The 19,016-nt window shown below is 62.5% G+C and overlaps 1 protein-coding gene and 1 long non-coding RNA gene across 6 annotated transcripts in view; one reads left to right on the forward strand and one right to left on the reverse strand.

The window, feature by feature from the left end:
• LOC396781 (IgG heavy chain) overlaps positions 1-19,016 on the reverse strand; it is a 165,144-nt gene that overhangs the window by 109,879 nt on the left and 36,249 nt on the right. The window contains 1 exon segment of the mRNA NM_213828.1: positions 13,908-13,915. Coding sequence (NP_998993.1) covers positions 13,908-13,915 — 8 coding nt within the window.
• On the forward strand, positions 1,054-17,556 carry LOC110258350. Of its 5 annotated transcripts, XR_002341092.1 has the most exons (5): positions 1,054-1,157; positions 2,545-2,724; positions 7,141-7,276; positions 15,101-15,192; positions 17,009-17,556. It is a non-coding gene; the product is annotated as an uncharacterized LOC110258350 (long non-coding RNA). The 5 variants fall into 5 exon arrangements; XR_002341091.1 differs by lacking the exons at positions 1,054-1,157; positions 2,545-2,724; positions 7,141-7,276 and adding an exon at positions 8,969-9,457; XR_002341094.1 differs by lacking the exons at positions 1,054-1,157; positions 2,545-2,724; positions 7,141-7,276 and adding an exon at positions 10,008-10,223.

The raw sequence follows: 19,016 nt of genomic DNA on the forward strand, positions 1-19,016 counted from the left end.
GTACCTTTGGCTGCAGGTGACAGAAGGCCTTGTCCTCAAGGGAATGCCAAAGCTGGCTGGCCTCGTCCCAGAGTGAAGAGATAAGGTGGGAGTGTGCTCGGCCCTGAGGATGTGGGGGTGGTGGCCCAGGGGATGTCTCTGCCAGTCCTTCGCATTAGCGGCACAGCTGCTGTGGTTGGAGGCACGAAGCGCCCTCAGAGTACCTGTGGCAGGAAGCAAGGGCAAGGGAAAACTCACTCTCATTGCATCCTGATTTTTGATGCAAGAAGGGGAGCCCCAGCTGCTTCCACACCTCTGTGTCCAGAGCCGTGCCCCATCCACAGCCTTCCCTGACCCAGGAACACTTTCCTCCAGGAGGTCCAGGGGGCTGAACTGCTATATGAGCACCTCATTTTAGCCTCTTCTTTCTACCTGGCTGCTCCTGGGAGCTGCTGCAAGAGATGAGGGTGCATCCTCCGTGGGTTTCCAGTGGTGGGCCAGGAGCTCCTGGGGTTTAGATCCTGAGGGCAGCACCCTGTTGGGAGCAGGGCAGTCCTGTCCCTTCGGTACAATGACCTGCACATTCAGCAACGTCTCAGAGATCACGACACCTCCCCCTCATCCCCCCTTTGCCCTGAGGTTATGGCAAATCAGCCCAAGGTCAATGGTCAGCCAACAGTCCTCAAGAGGGCATCCACTGGTGTGGCAGAGGGGTCGGTCACTCATCCTCGCCGCGCAGAGCAGGGAGAGGAGCTGGACAAACAGCATGGCTGCGTGCATTGTTTGCATGCGTTTGTCTGCTTTGCAGGTCCTATGCCTTTTGGGGCAGCTTGCCAGCTCTCCTCCTGAGGGTGGCCTTGACTTGGAGCTGAGGTTCTTTCCTGCCACTGAGTCCTGCCTCATTGTTCCCACAGATTCCTGCCATCGTAAATTTCTGGCTGATGGAGAAGGGAAGGGAGAAGAGCCAAGTGCCCTCGGAATTCTTGGCCGCCCCCCAGTGACCACCGGTCCTGGCCGGCTCCCCACACCGTGCTGGAGAACACAGTGTCGCTGTCCTGTGCATGAGGTCTCAGGATGGACAGACCAGCCAACATGGCTCTGGAGTAAGAAGACTCCCCCTTGGAAGATTTGGTGTGCCGGCCCCACAGTCACCGACCCCCTGGACTAGCCCATGCGTGGTGAGTTGCTTCTCTGCTGGTGACTCTGCATTTGCTCTGAGCCAGGCTGGCTCCTGTGGTCTCTGTGGTGTGTGGACCTGGCCCACTCCCCCTGGAGCAGGAAGTACCAGGGCCTTCATGCTGCAGAGCTGCAGACACGACCTGGTCCACATTTGCTAGAGCCTTCCTTCGGAAAGGCCGCCCAGATGCCCCGAGCCTCGAGTTCCCTGTCTGTAAAAATACGGACAACAGTGCCCTGCTTCCAGAGGCTGCAGGACTCAAGCAGGAGGTGACGGGCCATGCCCCAGCCTTCCTCCTCTGAGGGAACAGGAGCTGATCCCGGGACAGTCACCTGCCCAGGACACAGAGCTCCACAGTGCGTCACACAGAAAACAGCCAGACGCGCCTGGCGTTTCCTTACCCAAGTCTTTTGACTTTACTCCTTTTGTGCACATTGCTCAGGGCTCTCAGAGTTGGGTTTTGTTTCGGGATCAAATTTCAGTCTCGTCCTTTTAAAGGGCCTGTTGGGCACACTCACGTGTACTCACATGAAGACAGATGTGTTTGGTGTCTATCTTGTTTTGCCTTTTAATGCCATACTTTCCATTTTTCCCTTTTTTTCTTTTCTTTTCCTTCTTAGGGCCACACCTGTGGCCAGTGGAAGTTCCTGGGCTAGTGGTCGAATCTGGGCTACAGCCGCCAGCCGCCAGCCGCCAGCACAGCCACAGTCGCACCCACTCCAAGCTGCATCTGCAGTCTACACCGCAGCTTTCAGGAACACTGAATCCTTAACCCACTGAGTGATGCCAGGGCTTGCCCCCGCATGCTCATGGGTGCTAGTCGGATTCTGAACCTGCTGAGCCACAACAGGAACTCCAGTGCTTTCCGTTTGTCACCCTCCTAAGGCAGTCTTCCACTCCCAGTCGTCCTCCTTTGCTGCTCTGCGGGTGGAGCGGTCGTCTTCACAAGGAGGGCCTCCTCAGCGTCCTCTGCGCAGCCTCCTCAGGCAGCACGCCTGGCTCTCCGCCAAACGCACCTGAGTGGGCGGGGGGCTCATCCTCTCCCCTTCCTTTCGCGCCTCCCTCCATTCTTTCTTGGATCGACCTATTTACTTTCTGTTCACAATTGCCATGGCTTTTTTGGTGTGAGGACAATTACTAACTAATCTCTTAGTGAGACTCAAAATTAGAACACATCAGTGTTGCCTACAATCGCCAGGCTATGTATTAGGTTGCAGGGTCGATTTGTCCATCGGTCGCAAGATTATTGCTTAAACAACATCTCCCAATTCTGCCCATCACCCGGTACCTGGCAACCACCTTTCCGCCCTGCGTTTACAAATTTGGCTTTTTAAGATTCCAGGTGTCAGTGAGATCGAACAGTATTTGCCTTCCGCTGTCTGATTTAGGTCTCCGAGCGTCATACCTGCAAGGGCCAGCGTGGTGTCACAAATGGAAGGATCTCCTTCTTCTTGGGGCCGAAGAACATTCCTTTGTGTGCACACACCTCCTCTTCTGTGCTCATTTATGTGCAAAAGGACACCTAGGTTGCACCCTCATCTTCGGTGGCCTTTATTCCTGGAGGACAGGTGGGTGCTGCATGAGCTCCCGGACGCCTCCCTTCCCTCGAGTGTCCTGCAGACCTGATCCCTGCTCCTGGCATTGAGTGTGGCTGCCAGGCCGTTGAAAATGCCCATCTTCCCTCTTGGTGATGATTTGGTAGTTTTGAACGCCGCCCAAGTCAATGCTTCCAAAATTAACTACCAAAGTTGATAGACTAGAAAAAATATTGTAAGACGGACATCAAAAAGTCCACCCTGAGATCAGGTCGTACTATCCGCGATCCTGCTCTTGAATCGAAGTCTGCGTGTCTGACGCACAGTGAGGAGCAGAGAAGGGTTTAGGCAGCGCCAAGCAAGGGGAAGGTGGCTCATGCTCAAGACCCTGAACTTGCGGATGGAAGGCGTTTGGGGGGAGACGTTTTAGGGCAGAATTTGCTGCAGGGTGCGACTTTGTGACCTTCCTCGGGTCGGTCGGGGGGGGAGGTAACAGCGTGGTGGTCCAGGAATCTGGGGCATCGGCCTTCTGGTGCCAGCCGGACTGGGGTCGTCGTGCTCGAGCTCGGCCTGGAGCGACTGTCCTCCACCTGCTGGCCTTGGCTCCCGCAGAAGGACTCGAAGGTGTACGGCGATGCGAATCCCTTGAGGGGAACCCGAGCCTTTCGTTTCCTGGCTGCTCCTCCTCCGTTTCTGCATTCCCTTCCTTAGGAACGGCTCGAACCTGCCTTTCGGAACTCAGGGAAGGGCAAGTCTGAAGCCTTTTTCCTGCTAATAAGAACTGGGGACAGAGAAGCCTCGGGGAGGCCCCCCGGGTCCTGCCTGGCTTCACTCCCCCTTTCTCTGATACGCCTTGATCTTGAGGGCAGCAGGTGTTGGACAAGAAAGGGCATGACGTTTTGGACAGAGAGGTTCATGGTGTTAGGTGGACGCAGTTTCAGACCCGCACCCTGGACCTTAAACACTCAGGTCCCTAAGGTAGAAATGAACTGTGTAACGGGGCCTCCAAGCCTGCTTCGCAGAACCTGGGGGAAGCAAACTTCAATTCTGGAAGCAGCCTGCTGTCGGGCATCCCCAGGGTCCAGGACGACCGACAGTGAACCTCAGATGCTCCAGGCCACGCCCACCGCTCCACCCAGCTTGCCCGCGACCCATCCCATGGGCCTCTTGCGTTGCTTTCACGGTTCGTTTTCATTTGTGTTTCTGTCTGCTGTTTTCAATGAGCGATTTCCATGAGTCTGTCTTCCAGGCCGTTTATTCCTTCCTGTGCGTCATTCACTCTGCCACTCAAAGCTTTTAACTCACCTTTTGCCTCGGCCAATGAATTTTCTAATTCCTTTGCTCCGCCGCATGGCTTCCAGTTCCTTCTTCCAGTGCTTTGCATTTCTGTCGGTCATTTTTCCGAATCCCTCCAGTACTTGGACTACCTCCCGTTGAACCTGGTGTCCGCAGACGGAAGAAGTCTGCTCCATCGCTTGCTCCTTCTGGGGAACTCTCTCGGTGTTTTTATGGGAGTGCGTCCTCCGCTTTTTCATCTTGCTTCTATTTCTCTTAGTTTGTAAGTTTAGGAGAAGCAATTATGTGCTGTGGTCTTGGAGGGTGTTCTGTTTTTTTAAATACGTGGGAAGGTCGGTCTGTGTGTGGCTTGTGTGGGTTTCAGATCCTGTGGCGTGAGGGCTGCCTTTGGTCTGGAGGTGTGCTGTCTCCCTCCTCAGTGTGTGTGGGTCATTATCCCCTTGATGGGGGGGTGCAGGTGTGCAGCCCCTTGTGCTCTGGGGAAAACGGGGACGGGGGTGTTGCTCGGTCCTGGGACCCTCAGTGGCAGCAGTGGTGGCGCTCCGAGGAAGGTGGGGGCAGTGACCCTCGCCTGCCAGTGGGACCCTCAGTGGAGGCAGTGGGCTGCATCTGCCTGTGGCGTCTAAGGTGGTAAAGGCAGCTCGCACCCGGCCCGGGGCGTCTGCAAGCAGTGCCCCCACCACGGAGAGCCAGGGCGTGACGAGAGGAGCCCCTGCGGGGGTCCCGCCCTCCCCTCTCAGGCCCCCGACCAGCGGCGCCCTCTCTCTCGGGCGGGAGGTCAAAGAGACCTCAGGTGGTCTCCGTGCAGGCAGCCCCGGTCCCGCCCCAGACCTGACTCCCGAAGCCCGAGGAGCAGCACCCAGGCGCCTCCCGCCCCACTGGTCGAGTGCCTCTTGCAGCGGTGCCTACAAAGCGGGCGGGTCTTTCCCAGCAGCGCTCCCTCTGCGAACTGGCGGCTGCCCTCCCTTCCAAGCCTCCGAGGCCTCCCGTCTGTCCCAGCGGGTCTCCCTGTGGGGAGGGCCTCCCCAGGGTGCAGAAGCCCTTCCTCGTCCAGGGCCCTCCCAGTTCCCCTCTCGGTCGTCTTCCCTTGGCTGCGCCCAGGGACAGGGAGCTTTTCCTGTCCGCTGGGGGAGCGGGAGTCTTCTGCCGGGTCCGGGACATGACCCGTGAGTGTGGCTCCACAGGCAGATGCAGTTTTGATGTGCTCGGGCGAGCAAGTGAGCACCACGTCCTGCCCGCCACCGTCTCGGCGGAGTCCCTGTTTTGTTTCTGAAAGCTCCCCACGTGTGCGATCTCCCCTGATGTCCGTCTTTCTCGGTCTGACTTACTTCACTGGGCATGAGGATCCCTCGTGGCTTCCACGCTGCTGCCAGTGGCGTCATCTGGTCCTTCTTCGTGGCTGGGCAGCATCGTGCGGGGCTCATGCACCGCATCGTCCTGACCCACTCGTCTGGGTGTGGACATTTAGGTTGCTTCCCTGTCCTGGCTGTTGTGACCAGGGCTGCTAAGAGCACTGGGGTAGAAGCGCCTTTCCAAATTAACGTTTTTATTTTTTTTTGCCTGAATGCCCAGAAACGGGACTGCCGGGTCGTGTGGTACCTCTCGTTCTTCTCTTTCGGAGGGAGTTCCGGACTGTTTCCCGCAGGGGCCGCGCCGCTGCTCCCACCGCCCCCCAGCTCTGGTGATTTGTGGTCCTTTTGGTGATGGACCTTCTGACAGGTGTGAGGTGGCCGTTTTCCCTTATGTACATTTTGGATTCGGGGGGTTACGTAAGTTTTCCCAATTGCATAAGAAAATGCAAGTTTCCATGAACCAATTCTCCCCTTCACTTTTGCACAAACTCTGGGGCGATAAAGAGAAACTGCTGAGTGGGGAGCTGTGCCTGGAAGGAGGCGGCCTCTGCCCCTGGGGGTTTCTGTGGCTCGGCCCCTTCCTGCCTCCTCCAGCCTGCTGGGCTGTGGACCTCAGGGCCGGCTGCCTTCCTTCCCTGGCAGGCGGGGCCCTGGGGAGCCCCGCCAGGCGTCTTCTGCAGCCCGTCCCTGCCTCACTCCCAGGAGCCCAGCCCAGGACACAGCACTGCCCCTCGGGCTCAGATGCAGTGGCCCCGTGCAGTGTCCCCTGGGCTGCGTCTGCGCCGTGCGGAGAGGCTTACCGGACCCTCTCACCTCTGTGTCTCTTTGACCCCTTCCTGCCGCCCTGCTGGCTCTGCGTTGCTGTCAGCGTTTGCTGGGAGCTTACACCCTGCCTGCTCTCCCAGACCCAGCTGCCAGCAGGGGGGCAGCCCTTTTGAGGTGCCGGGGCCGCTTGCTCCCCTCGCCCCGCCATACACCACACGCCCCCGTGGTGCTGCCTCCAAACGGGTTCACTCTGAATGGTTTTTTGTCTGTGTCAGAGCCTTTTCAATTGCGTCTTGCTGGATAACGTCTGTCTTTCTTCAGATGATTTTAATTTCCAACCGCCCGTGTTAGGCATGTGGAGTATTGGTGGAATACGTGTGTATACGCACGTGTCCATGTGTGTTCAATATGCGTGTGCACACTGCAGGTGACAGAAGACGCCGTCAGCTTTTCTTACGACGAAACGCGCATGGCGTTCATTCAATAAGGAGGACGCCGGGGACAGTCCCACGTCTGTGCGTGCGGGAAATGCATCCGAGTGCCAGCTGCTGGTTCGGAGGGCATGGCATTTTCGGATCAGGAGTTCCCGTTGTGGCTCAGAGGGAACGAACCCGACTAGTGTCCATGAGGAGGCGGTTCAATCCCTGGCCTCGCTCAGTGGGTTAAGGGTCTGGCGTGGCTGTGAGCTGTGGTGCAGGCCTGTGGCCATAGCTCTGATTCAGCCCTAGCCCGGGAGCTTCCATCCATATGCCGCCGGGTAGGCCATAAAAAGAAAAATAAGAAAGATTCTTGGGTCATGTTTTCTCTCCAACAGGGTTTTATAAGCACTATATATGTGTGTATTTTAAGGAATCAGGCCAGGCGTCCCCTCTTACCCACGGTCTGATCTCTGTAAGGTGCTGCCTCTGCTTATTTATTTATTTATTTATTTGCTGCCTCTGCTTATTTTGAAGTCAAGTAACTCCCACAATATATGTTAGTTTGTGACTGCTCTGGCCATTTTTTTTTTTTTTTTTTTTTTCTTTGGGGATTTTAGGAAATTGCTAGGCTGTTGCTTGGATCTGCATCTCGGAACACTGGCCCCGGACTCCTGGCTGCCTCCGCCTGCGCCTGGTGGCGTGGCCGGCATCACACTCCTGGGGGTGTCCTTCCTGGAGGAGGAGAGCAGTGTGGTGAGTGTGGGCGGGATGTGGGTTTCCCTGTGGAGCAGGGGCTCCGGACTCGGGGGGCCCACTGCGCTGCGGCGAGGGGCAGGGAGGAAGGCGTGGGGCTGTGTTGGCCCTCAGACTGGGCAGGGCTGTGGGGTTTTGGATGGATTGGACGTGGGGGCACGAGTGTGTGTCCGGAGCATCTGTGGGTGTGCCGAGCTCCCAGGGAAGGGGCACAGGGCGCGTGCGGCCAGTGGTGGCGAGCTCTGTCCTGGCTGCCCCCACCTGGGAGCTGTCACGGCAGGTGGTGGGTGTGGGGTTGCAGCCCAGGGGTTCGGTGGTAGAGCTTTCTCTTTGAGTCTCATCAGCCCGGATGTGGCATTTAAGCCAGAGGACCAGGGACACCTGTGGGGAGGTAGAAGGCACGTGTGGTCTGAGGCCTGGCCTTGCCAGCAGCAGGGGCAAGAGGGAGCAGAGGAGACGGCGGGGAACTTCCAGGGAGGACAGCGTCAGAGAGCAGATGCCTGGGAGGCCAGAGGTGTGCCAGGCGGAGCAGAGGCCACTTGTTCCAGAATCTTTGCTCAAAACCACAACTCATGTGGGATCCAGCCTGGGGGTCACAGGCCCCGTGACCACTGTGCCTTAAACTCACCTGCTCTGAGAAACTCGAGGCACGTTTCTAACTCCAGAAGGCACCCGATGGGCTTGAAGACGCAGGGAGCCGACGTGAAGCGTTTGTCAACGCCAAGGGCCTGGCTGGTGGGCAGTCGGCACCAAGGCTGGCCCTGGACACAATGTGCCCGTTTGGAGAGCTGGAAACCGTTTCTGCAGTTCCAAGGCCCTGCTGTGCCAGCCAGCTGGGGCCTCAGGGCTGTGCGCTCAGCCGCACAGGCACGGAGGCTTCAGGTCGGCCGGCAGGACGCCCCCACGTCAGTGTGACAGGGCTACGTGCCAGCACAGTGAGGCTGACGGTGTTCTTGGCGTTGCTGAGCGGAGCAGAGAAGGAGGTCCTCGGGGGGAAAGGAGGCAGAGAGAGTGAGGCCCTCAGCGAGACACAGACACACGTCCTTGTCATCCTTGTGAGATGTATGTCGTGGCCGTCTAATGAGCCCCGCTGTGTTTACGGTCTCCTTCGACAAAGTCTTGCGTTTATGTATCTTGAGACCGTACAGTAATGCAGCCTGCAAGATGTCAAGAGAGTTAACCATTCCCAGTTCCGGGCGTCCCCTGCTGGTGCTGAGGTGCGGCCCCGGCGCTGTTGCTGCTGTGGAGCAGGTTCAACCCCTGCCCGGAAACTGCCTGCCACGGACGCGGCCCAGCAACAGCAACCACAACAAGACGTGTGACAGCAGAACCCAGCAGCAGCTGGCTGGCATGGCAGAGGCTGGCGGGACGTGGTGAAGCGCTGGCACCACGCTTTTACGCAGCACTTGCGTGCTCAGTCCTGCCACTGCTTTTACTCCTGACCGGCACGGGTCCTCTCGTTCTGATTAAGAACTCTGGGGGTCAGTGAGTGGCTGGAGCAGCCCGGGCTTCCCCTGAACCACTGGGTCTGGACCTGGACCTAACCCTAACCCTAACCAAGGTTCAGGTGCGCCTTGTGCCCTGAAGCTCTGCGGGGCTCATCTTGGGGTCCCGTGGCCTCCCCCTGCCACCCCAGGCCCCCTCTGGCCCTTTCCCACTGCCTGCGGCCAGGGGCACTGGCTTGATGGGACCTGAGGAGCCCCTGCCCTGCTGGGGGCTCTTGGGTGCCAGGGTCCGTGAGTGGCACCGCACCCCTGTGCTACCCTCTCGCCTGGCACCGCTGGGGACCACCCGGGCCAGCCCTGCCTCGGGTTCCCAGAGCGGGGCTCCCAGGGCCACGAGCTGGACTGCCTGTGGCTTCTCCGGCTTCGTTTCCCTGTCCTCGCCGGGGCCCAAGCAGGCAGAACCCTGGGGTGTCCTTGCTCGTCCCTCTGTCCTGTTACCGAGTCCTAGCTGTTCCTTGTCCCCAACGGGAGCTGAAAGTGCCACCTCTTCCGGGAGGTTGCCCTGGCTGACCCCAGACCAGATCAGGCATTAGACCCAGCCTCCATGCCCCGCCCCGCGCCTCTGCTCAGGCCTCGAGCTGCACTGTGTGCAGGTCTGCAGACTGCATCTGGCCTGCTCCCAGCTGCGGCCCCACCCCGGGCCCTGCCCAGGCCCCCTGGGATGCGGAATGCAAGAGTGAGTGAAGAACCGAGAACAGAGAACAGGGAGCTCTGCCCGGGGCCCTCCCAGCCCCGTGTTAAAACTCTTTGAAAACCTCCCTGGCCTGCCCCTGTTGGGTGGGGAGGGCTGGGGTGGGGTGGGGCGGGGAGACAGGAAGGGGCTCTGTGGTCAGAGCCCCGAGCCGCCTGGAGCTCATGCTTCCTGCGCGCCCGGGGGCCGGGCTGAGTGTGTCGCCAAGCAGAGAACAGGCTGCTGCCCCCACCGGGGACCAGCCCTGGCTGTCGGGCTGCCCGTGGCCTTTGCCCGGGACGGGAGCTGGGTGAGTGCCCCGGGGACAGGCTCAGGGTGCCGGGCGCATGGGCGGGCGAAGGCTGGGGACACACCTGTGAGTGCAGAGCTCCCCCTACTCTGACCCGGGGTGGGCTCACGCTTCAGGGTCGTGCTGTGGGCCGGGGAGCCAGGCTTGTGGGTGTGGCAGAGGACCCAGCACTGGGACGGGGCGGGAGGGCCCTGAGGACCCAGGAGGGGCTGCAGGGTGGGGGTTCCACGGAGGACGCTGCCTGGGTGAATGTCCCCCACGAGGGGTGGGGGGAGTGGGCTCGGCTCTCGATGGGTGGAGGGGGTGACGGTGTCTCTCCAGGGCGGGGGCTCTGGGGCTGGTGGCCTGTCAGCTGACAGGCACTCTCTGTGCTGGCTGCATGGTGGGACTTCCCGAAAGGAGGCCTGAGACTTGGTTCCGGCCCAGGGCGGCGCCTCTGAGCCTGCTGGACCCGCATGGCAGGTCTGCGAGTAGCCTGAGGCAACGTGAGCCCTGCAGCCCACCGCCTGGCCCAGGACCAGGCGAGGGTGCAGGAGGGCAGGGCCGCCCCCCAGATCCAGAGTGCAGGCTCCCTGGTAGTGGGACGTGGGCGGAGATTTCTGTCACGGAAAGTGTCACTGTGGTCCCAGCTACCACTGTACCACCGTGCTACAGAGGGGCTCAGAAACCTCCTGGCCTGCTGGGGGCTCAGAGGCCCTGCGGTCTTGTCTGGTGGAGGGTGGGGTGCCGGTGCGCTGGAGTCCTAGGGTGCCTTCTGCCTGGTCCAGGTCAGGATGGGCCCTGTGGGGGGTGGGCTCTTAGGCAGAGGGCTCTGTCCCCACCCCCCTGCAGCCACAGAGGGTCCTTCCTCCAGGTGCAAAGTATGGCCGTCCTGGACCTGAGCGGCTGTCTGAGCCCAGGTCTGGCGGGCATGTGGGGTCCGTCCCGTATACCAGGGGTCTGGTCGCCATGGCAGCTGCGGGAGGGGGCCCCCAAGGTTCAGAGGGCAGAGGGCTCCTGTGGGGCTTCTGGGTCCAGCCTGAGACTCCGTGGGGCCGTTCCCACTGTGCGGGGCTCCCCTGCACCCCCCGCTCCAGCCTGTTCCTCTAAAGGGTGCTGCCCCTCCGCTCCCCTGCCCCCCGCAACTGCCCCGGCCTCTCTGCTCTGTCCACACAGGTGCTGGGAGAGGGGAGCCGGGACCTGGCAGCAGGACTGCACCCTGTGCCCCCACGTGGTCTCGGCTCTCCCGAGGTGCCAGCTGGTATTTGCTGGGTAGCCAGCCGTGGTGGTCCCGAGCCACGGAGTCTCTCGCCCAGACACATCCCCCTGTGGGATCCTGGAGGGGTCCTGGTGCCTCTGGAGGGGCAGGAGCGGGCAGAGGGGAGGAAGGGAGGAAGGGGAGCCCCACGGGCGGGCTGCCCCAGCCAGGGCTCCGGCCCCTCCCCATGCCTGCCTGGCCTGCAGGTTCGGGGTGCAGGCGCAGGTGTCTCCCAGACAGGATTCTGCGGTCTGGTGCCGGTGGAGCGCCTGGGACAAGGACGGGGCTCCCAGCCTCCTCCCTCGCTGGCTGGGGGGCCTGGCCCGTGCCTCAGTCTCCCGCGGGGGAGGGCTGATGGGAGGCTGAGGGGTTATTGTGTGAGGGCTGCGGAGCCTGGCCTGGGGCCCTGAGCTCGCTGTCCCTGAGAATGTGGGCGACCACGCGCTGAGCTGGCTCCCGTGGATGTCCAGAGCCCAGCCCTGCTGGCTCAAGGCCCTGGTCCTGTGCTTCCGGCCCCTCAACCTTTGCCCATGGCTGCCCAGGCCGCAGCTTCCTGGTTTCCTCTGACCGGGCCCCAGCACTGCCCCGCGGGCTACAGTGGACCCTGCCCGTCCTCCACAGCCTGGGTGATTTCAGCCCTGGGGGTCCTCTCTGGGGCACAGACCTCAGCGCCAGAGGCCAGAGGCCAGAGGCTATTGGCCTCGAGGGCCCCACACTCAAATGGGAGAGCTGCCAGGCCTGGGGCCCCGGGGGTGTGGGTGGTGCCAGGCGTACGGTCCAGCCAGCTCTGGATGCTGCTCTGGACAGCATCGCTTGGTCGCCGTAGTGATCCAGACACGGTGTGACACTGGCCGGAACCAGGGCCTGAGGCCCGGAGGCCAGGTTCGGCGGGAGGGGGGAGACCCTTCCTCGGGACAGTTAGGGTGGAGGCCTCTGGATGCACAAGGGGCCCCGAGGGCTGCAGAGGAGGCCGGGGCTCCCCTGGGACCAGACCTGTGCCCCGCTGCTTGGGGGTGTCTGGAGGCTGCAGCCTGCAGTTCCCTGGGGTGGGCTGGGAGGGGGAGGTGGTATTCAGGGCATCTGGCTGAGCGCCAAATGGGCAGTGGGAGGGGCTGGGCTGCAGGCGTTTGGGCAGGCTGGACGTGAGCTGCAGGCTCTGCTGCGCCTCGGTCAGGACAGTGACACTGGGGCCATGGGTGGCCGATGAGAACCGTAACGCCTGTGGGGACCTGGATGGCCTGGGGGCTCCACGCTGGGGCTCGGGGCGTGGGTGCAGGGTCTGAGGGGCACTGGAAGGGAAGGAAGCCCCCAAGGGACCCTCTGCTGGCCACGTGCAAGGCTGGGCTGCCCCTGGGACCATGCCTGCTACTGGGGGGGGGTTGGGGAAGGACATCTTCTTGGGGGGGTTGCTGTCTGGATCAGAGGAGCAGAGGTGGGGCAGTGGGCCGGGGAGGAGGGTGCCCCCATTCCCGGCAGAGGGAGGCCTCGGGCTGGGCCGTGGGGAGGAGCGTCTTGGCTCTAGATGGGCCCCGCGGGTGGGGGGTGGGGGATCGTCCCCAGTGCCCCTGAGGGCCAGCCGGCTGGGCCTGTGCCGTGGCCCGACCTAGGCTGCCCTTCCGGAGGGTGTGGGCTCCAGCTATGCTGCCCTGTCTGGATGTCGCACAGCAGACATGGTGACACACCCCGATGTGACAAAATCCCTGACCTCCTGCAGCCGCCCTCCCGGGAAGGTGGGCCAAGCCAGCTGGGAGTGGCCCTGGAGGCTGGGCTCCGACCCTTGGGGGTGGCCTCTCCCACACCAAGGTTTTTGCCACCGGGTCTGTCACTGTGGTAACCGCTATAGCAACCGCTATAGTCACACAGTGGGAAAGGCCTTGGCAAAAAGCCCTCCTGGCGACACAGGCCCTTCCACAGCGGAGGCCCTGGGGCAGGCGTTCACGGGCGCAGTCCCCCCAGGGGCCAGTACGTCATCGGCCGTGGGGTGTGGCATGGTCTAGGGCACAGGCAGTGTGGCCAGGAGGTCCAGTCTGCAGATGGTGGGGGGCAGTGCCCAGACACGAGGCTGCAGGGGGTCTCTGGGTCTCCAGCCACGACCCCCAGGGATCCCGGGGGGTGGGGGGAGCGTGCTAGCGGCTTGCCAGTGGACGGCGTCCCCTGGACCCTCCTGGTGTTGGGAGGGCCGACAGGTGTGCACGCCTCCGAGTGAGTGGCTGATTTGCGTGCTTCCCGGTCTGATAGGCTTGGGCAGGAGCTGACCGGCAGGGACGTCCCGCTGGGGCTGTGCTTTGCTGCCACAGTGGGTTTGGGTCACGGGCCATGCCTCCGTGGTTGCCATCTTACCCCTGGTGATGTGGCCCCATTCAAAATCGCAGGCAGAGGGCGGTGTCTCAGGCTCCGGGGTGGGGTTTTTGATGGGCGCTGTGATGCTGTGGTCATCATAGCAACTAGCACCATAGCTATAGCAATTCCACAGTGCCACAGGCCCGTTCTCAAACCCCACTGGCAGGGGCCGGGCTGAGGGAAATGGGGGGGAGAGGCTGAGCTGTGGGCGGAGGCAGAGCCCCGGGAGTCTGTGGGACGGGCTCAGGGCTGCAGTGTCCCGCAGGGAGCCTGAGCGTGGCCTCTCCCATCGGGCCATCAGCTCTGTCCTGAGGCTCCGAGCAGGGCTGTCCAGGTCTGGAACCCAACCCCGCTCTGACGACCTCCTGTGTACACACATTTTCCCCAAAGTGTGTGGGTCGCCTCGGGGCCGTCTGTCCTCCCGGGACCGGCGGGTGCCCCCGACTCAGGAAGGCCAGGAGCAAAGCAGGAGCCACTCGGGGTCCGCCTTGCACCTGACCATCCCTGGTGCCATGGTGAGCAGTGCCAGTCCTTCTGGTTCCGGAAGGCCTGGAGCAGGTGACAGGGGCCCAGCAACCTTCCTCCCCGGCCCACATGCCCCCGGCTGAGCGTCTGCTGCTTGCAGAGCCCCTGCAGAGGACACTGGCGGCTCTTCCCGAGACACAGGTCCCTGCTGAGCCCACACAGCTCCGGGCCACGAAGCATGGCGTAGTTCACCCCGCTTGAGGCTCCTGGCAGCGCCCACCTGGGCCCTGGGGTGCTCTGAGGGTGATCACAGGGCAGCGCCCACCTGGGCCCTGAGTTCATGGGTGGTGATCATGGGTGAGCACCCACAGGGCCTTGGGGTGCACTGGGGGTGGTCACGCGGCCATGGCCACAACCAGGCCTGGGATCGTGGTGTCTGGGGAAGAGAGGCTGCTCTGTGTCTGTCCCAACTCCCGACCACCAGGGTGTCAGCACGGTGCCAGCACAGCCTGCTGGGTGCCCTTGCGGGCAGGGGCTGAAGACCGGTCCTTTGCTGGGACCCCTCCCCTGCCGGCCCATGGCCCTGAGAGTCCCAGTCCTGGGGCTGCCTCTCTGCAATCTCTGCCTCGGTGGCCCTCAGGGTCCCCACCCTAGAGGCCTTGGTGCTGCCGTTGCTCTGAGGTCTCAGCAGGTGGGCACTGCCCTGGGCCCTCCCCCAACTCCCCTGGGGATGGTGCCAAGCCCAGACCCCCACCCCGCAGGCAGCAGAATCTGCAGGTCCAGGACTTGGTGCAGTTTCCAGCCCCATGAGGAGGGGGGATTTGAAAATCCCTGACAGAGACTCATGGGAGGGGTGTTCTCAGGCTCTGACGCCCTGGGGGAGATGCCCCGGTCGGGAGTGGCTGTTCTGTGAGGGATGCACCCCAGAGCCTGGACTGGGCGGGGATTTGAACAGGGTCTGTGTCCAGTGGGTGCAGCTGCCAACACTGCTACGACCCTCTCAGGGCCACATGCACCCCTGGCTTGACAAGAGAGGGGGCGGGTCTGGCACCCCTGCCCCACCTCACGCCTGCCGCAAGGTGCGGATGGTGGCGTGGGATCCAGCTGTGACACCTGCTGGTTGACCGGGGCCAACCCGGAGGGCTGAGTTGGCGTGAGGGGCCGTCTCCCACCTGGGGGTGGGGTGCTCCCTGCTCCTTCCCTCAGCGTCCGCCCTGCGGGGGGTCTGCCCCACATGACGTGGGTGTTTCCCGGCCTTCGGGTGGGGAGCAGCTTCCCCCGACACTGTCCTTCCCAGGCTCTGGGCGAGAGGTGCACTTCCTCCTCGGGGACCCTCGTGGCCGCTGCTGACCAAGGACACCTGCCTGACAAGGGAGACCGGATGTGCAGGTGAGTCTGGGCCTGGCCTTCGTGCTGGGCTTGGCCTGAAGGCTGGCCAGTGGGGGGTCTCAGTGAGAGTCCACTGCCCAGGTCAGCTGTTCATGCAGTTACTACCCGGGGGCCTTGAACTCCGCAGTGGTGAGGACAGCTTTGTCCAGTCACTGCTGAGGGCAGAGGAGAGCTGAGTCCATCCGGTGCACAGGGGGGACAAGGGCGTCCCAGGAGAAGCAGGATGGGTGCACGGGTTTCAGGTGAGGGACCAAGACAGGTTGCCGCATGTCTGTAACAGGGCAGCTGTGTCCACAGGGGGCCGGCGAGGACCCATGGATGGAGCCAGGACTCCCTCCTCCCTGAGGCTCCGAGTCTCGGGAGGCTGGAGGCTGAGGGGTGGGGGCTGGAGGCCTGGGGAGGCTGACCCTCCAGCACTTCTGGGGAAAGTTGTGCAGTGCAGCTGGGGCATGAGGGGGCGTCTTTGCACTGAGGTCTCTGGCGCTGGTGCAGCGCTATCCCCCTCCCGCCACATTCTCAGAGCCGGGGGAGGGGGGTCACCTGGTTAGGAGCCAGGGCCACCTGGCATCTGTGCTTATCCTGCAGCTGCTGGAACCAGGGGAGCTGGGCCCCAAGGCTTCCAGCCTGTAAGGCTCCTGACCCTTCCTTCTTCCAGAAGGTTCTGCCTCTGCCTTTCCGTGGGAGTGGCTGGGGGCTCCCAGGCTGGAGCACAAGGGGGCCATTCATGGACAGGGCGCACGGGTGGGTCCTAAGGTGCCAGAGGAACGCAGATGAAGGGCAGGTGGTGCCCCCTCTCCCCTCTCAGGGGGCTGCACCCTGGGCGCTCCCACGAACAGGGAGTAGACGGGCCGCCAGTGAGAACAGCTGCTCTGCCCACAGGGAGACCCGGGAGGATGGCGTCGTGTGTGTGTCAGACGTGAGACTGTGGGGAGCGGGGGCCAGGGGTCCCGGCCCTGGCGGGACGGGGCCGAGCGTCCATGTGGACACCTCTTCCCCGCATCACAGGCGCTCCGGAGGGCAGCGCGTGCCGGGGCTGCAGGCTGGGGCGCCCACCGGGAACCCAGCCCTGCAGGCTGACCCTTTGGAAAGGACTTTCTTTTGGGCGTTTCCTGCTGTCAGCTCTCCCCTGGGTACTCGGAGTGTGTGTTGCTCACGTGCAGGGCGGCTGCTGATGGAGCAGCTGGCCCGCCCACCTCTAGCTGCTCCCTTCAGCCTGGCCCCAGGACTGCCCGAGACTGACTTTGTGGCCATGGCCCCACTGCTGGGGCATCTCTCAAGGCAGGTTTGTGCCACCCACTGTCCTGGATTCAGGGACTCAGGTCAGCGGCCTGCCCACCACCCCCAGGGGGTGGGATGCCGGCGCCGCTGCCGCCTGGGAGGGGGTCTCTGGGGTGGGGAGCTCAGGGCACAGAGCTGGGGAGCTCTGATTTGTTCTCTGGGCATTGAGGACTAAGTTGCTTGGCTTTTATTTTTAGCCTTTTATTTGTTTGTCTTTTTGCCATTTCTTGGGCCGCTCCCATGGCATATGGAGGTTCCCAGGCTAGGGGTCGAATCGGAGCCACAGCTGCTGGCCTACGCCAGAGCCACAGCCACGCGGGATCCGAGCCGCATCTGCGACCTACACCACAGCTCATGGCAACGCCGGATCGTTAACCCACTGAGCAAGGGCAGGGACCGAACCCGCAGCCTCATGGTTCCTAGTCGGATTCATTAAGCACTGAGCCACAACGGGAACTCCTTGGCTTTTATTTTTTAAGTTTGTAATTAAAGTATAGTTGATTCACAATGTTCTGTCAATTTGCACTCTGCGTCACAGGGACCCAGTGTTGGCAAAATTTCCGTGAGCCATCACGTTAAGAAGAAGGAAAGGGATTGGAGCCAGACTGAGGCTTAGAACCCGGGAGACCGACTCTGACGCTCGCGGGGCTGCCCTGCTTGTGAGACGTCAAGGCACAGCCGTAGACGTGTTCGAGACAAAGGAGCATACGTCCCCATGACGCCCTGGTGCTTCTCCCCGACTTCACCGAGGACCCCTGGTCCGGGGGGCGGACACCAGGGAGCAGCCAGCTGGGTGCTCCCTGGACTAGGGGTCCTCGGTGCCCACAGTGTGAAATACGTGACCTCCGCGGAGCTGGACGGAACGCGGCTCTCTCGGGAGCTACGTGGCTGGTGTCAGAAGGAAGGGAGACGGATCTTTCCCATCCCGTCGAGCGAGCGGCCTGACCTCCTGCCGGGAGCTCCAGGGACTGTGTCAGGCAGATGCCCACACGCACAGGAGGCGCGAGAGGCCCACACCAACTCAGACAGAATTTTGTGTTCGATTTCCCCTTGTCCTGCCTTCCACCTAAAATTCGTTCCATCGGCTTTTCTGGGTCAGCTCGAGTGGGGAGAGGAGAGGGTGACACGCGGCCTCCACGGTGGGCTCCTGGGGGTTCTCTGGGGTGGAGACCTTGGCTAAGGGAGGGGCTTTCCTTTCCCGGTGAAGATCCTGGATCCAGGGCCGTCCCTGGCCTTGAGGGCTGGGATGAGCTACCAGTCGGGCCCCCTCCCTGGTTTGTGCCGGGGATCGAGGAACCGGGCAGTCCGTCTTCCCGGAACGCCGTTTGGCGCTGGCCCTGTGTTGGTCTGCAGACCACGCTGTGTTTGCTTCCCCTTTGGGGGCCCTGGAGCAGGATTCATTTGGCGGGCGGTTCTGTGTCCCTCTGGTCCTGGAGCAGCTGCCGCAGCCACGACAGGGTTTGTGGATGTGGGGAGCTCAGCCCGCAGCTGCCTGAGCAGGAGTCCCCCTTGCAGGTAGTGCAACCTCAGTCATCTCAGGGCTTTCTCCAGGCTCATCCTCAGGTCCTCCTGAGTCAGTCGTCTTACAGTTTAGGGCCGGAAAGGACATGCTAGGCAGGTATGTCAAGGATGTACGAACACACTCGGTACCTGCCGGGTCCTCCCAGCATACCCCTGGCAGCCCGTAAGTGAGTTGGCCAGGTAGCCAAGGCACGCAGCATCAGAGCTGGCCAGGGGAGAGCAGGTGGGGTGGGGGCGGTGCCTCGGGAAGGGCGGAGTTCCGGCATGGATGCAGCAGAGGCAGGTGCACGGACAGTCCACTGGCCAGGCGCTGCCCATGGAGCACAGCCATGTGGGCGACGACGGTGAAGCAGGAGCCCAGGGGGCACCTCCAGCTTGAAGACCTGTGCTGTGTCCTGCTCCTGGAGGGGGCGTGGGGGGCGGGTGGTGGAGGGGCAGGGCTTTGGCTCCCTCCCGGGCCCGGTGCTATGGAGAGCAGCGCACAGGTTCTGGACCTTTGGCTGTGGCAGGAATTTCAGGTGCAGCAGACGAGGGATGCTCAGGGTGGAGGAAGGTGGTGACAAGAATGTGGCAGGAGCCGCTGTCTGGACACCAACCCAGCCCCTGGGCGTCACCTCCTCTGGTCCCCACCACTCGTCCCAGGGGCGCCATTCCCGTTCTGATGACTGATTACGGGCTGAGCACAGGCAGCGGGGGGCTCTGCACCAGATCACCTGCCAGCTGCCGGCTGAGCCAGGTCTCCGGGGCCCAGAGCGCTGGGTGCGTGGCCTGCAGGATGATCCAGAACCTGTGGTCCCCCAACGAGGGTGTGACGGCCAGAGCAAAGCCTTAGGCCTCCCGAGGGGACCACCATGGGGGTCAGGGGAGAGCTGGTCCCCCCATCTCCTCCAGACCACTGTGCATAGCCCCCGGCCCAGAGCGACGGCTCTTCCGGACCCCAGGGTGGGGCAGTGCGGCCTCCAAGGTGTGCTGGGCGGGTTGGCGTCCGTGAGGAAGGGCAGCGGAGCCCAGGAGGAGGTGCTGCA

The sequence above is a fragment of the Sus scrofa genome, unplaced genomic scaffold, assembly GCF_000003025.6.
Source record: "Sus scrofa isolate TJ Tabasco breed Duroc unplaced genomic scaffold, Sscrofa11.1 Contig1914, whole genome shotgun sequence".
In the NCBI taxonomy this organism is placed as follows: Eukaryota; Metazoa; Chordata; class Mammalia; order Artiodactyla; family Suidae; genus Sus; species Sus scrofa.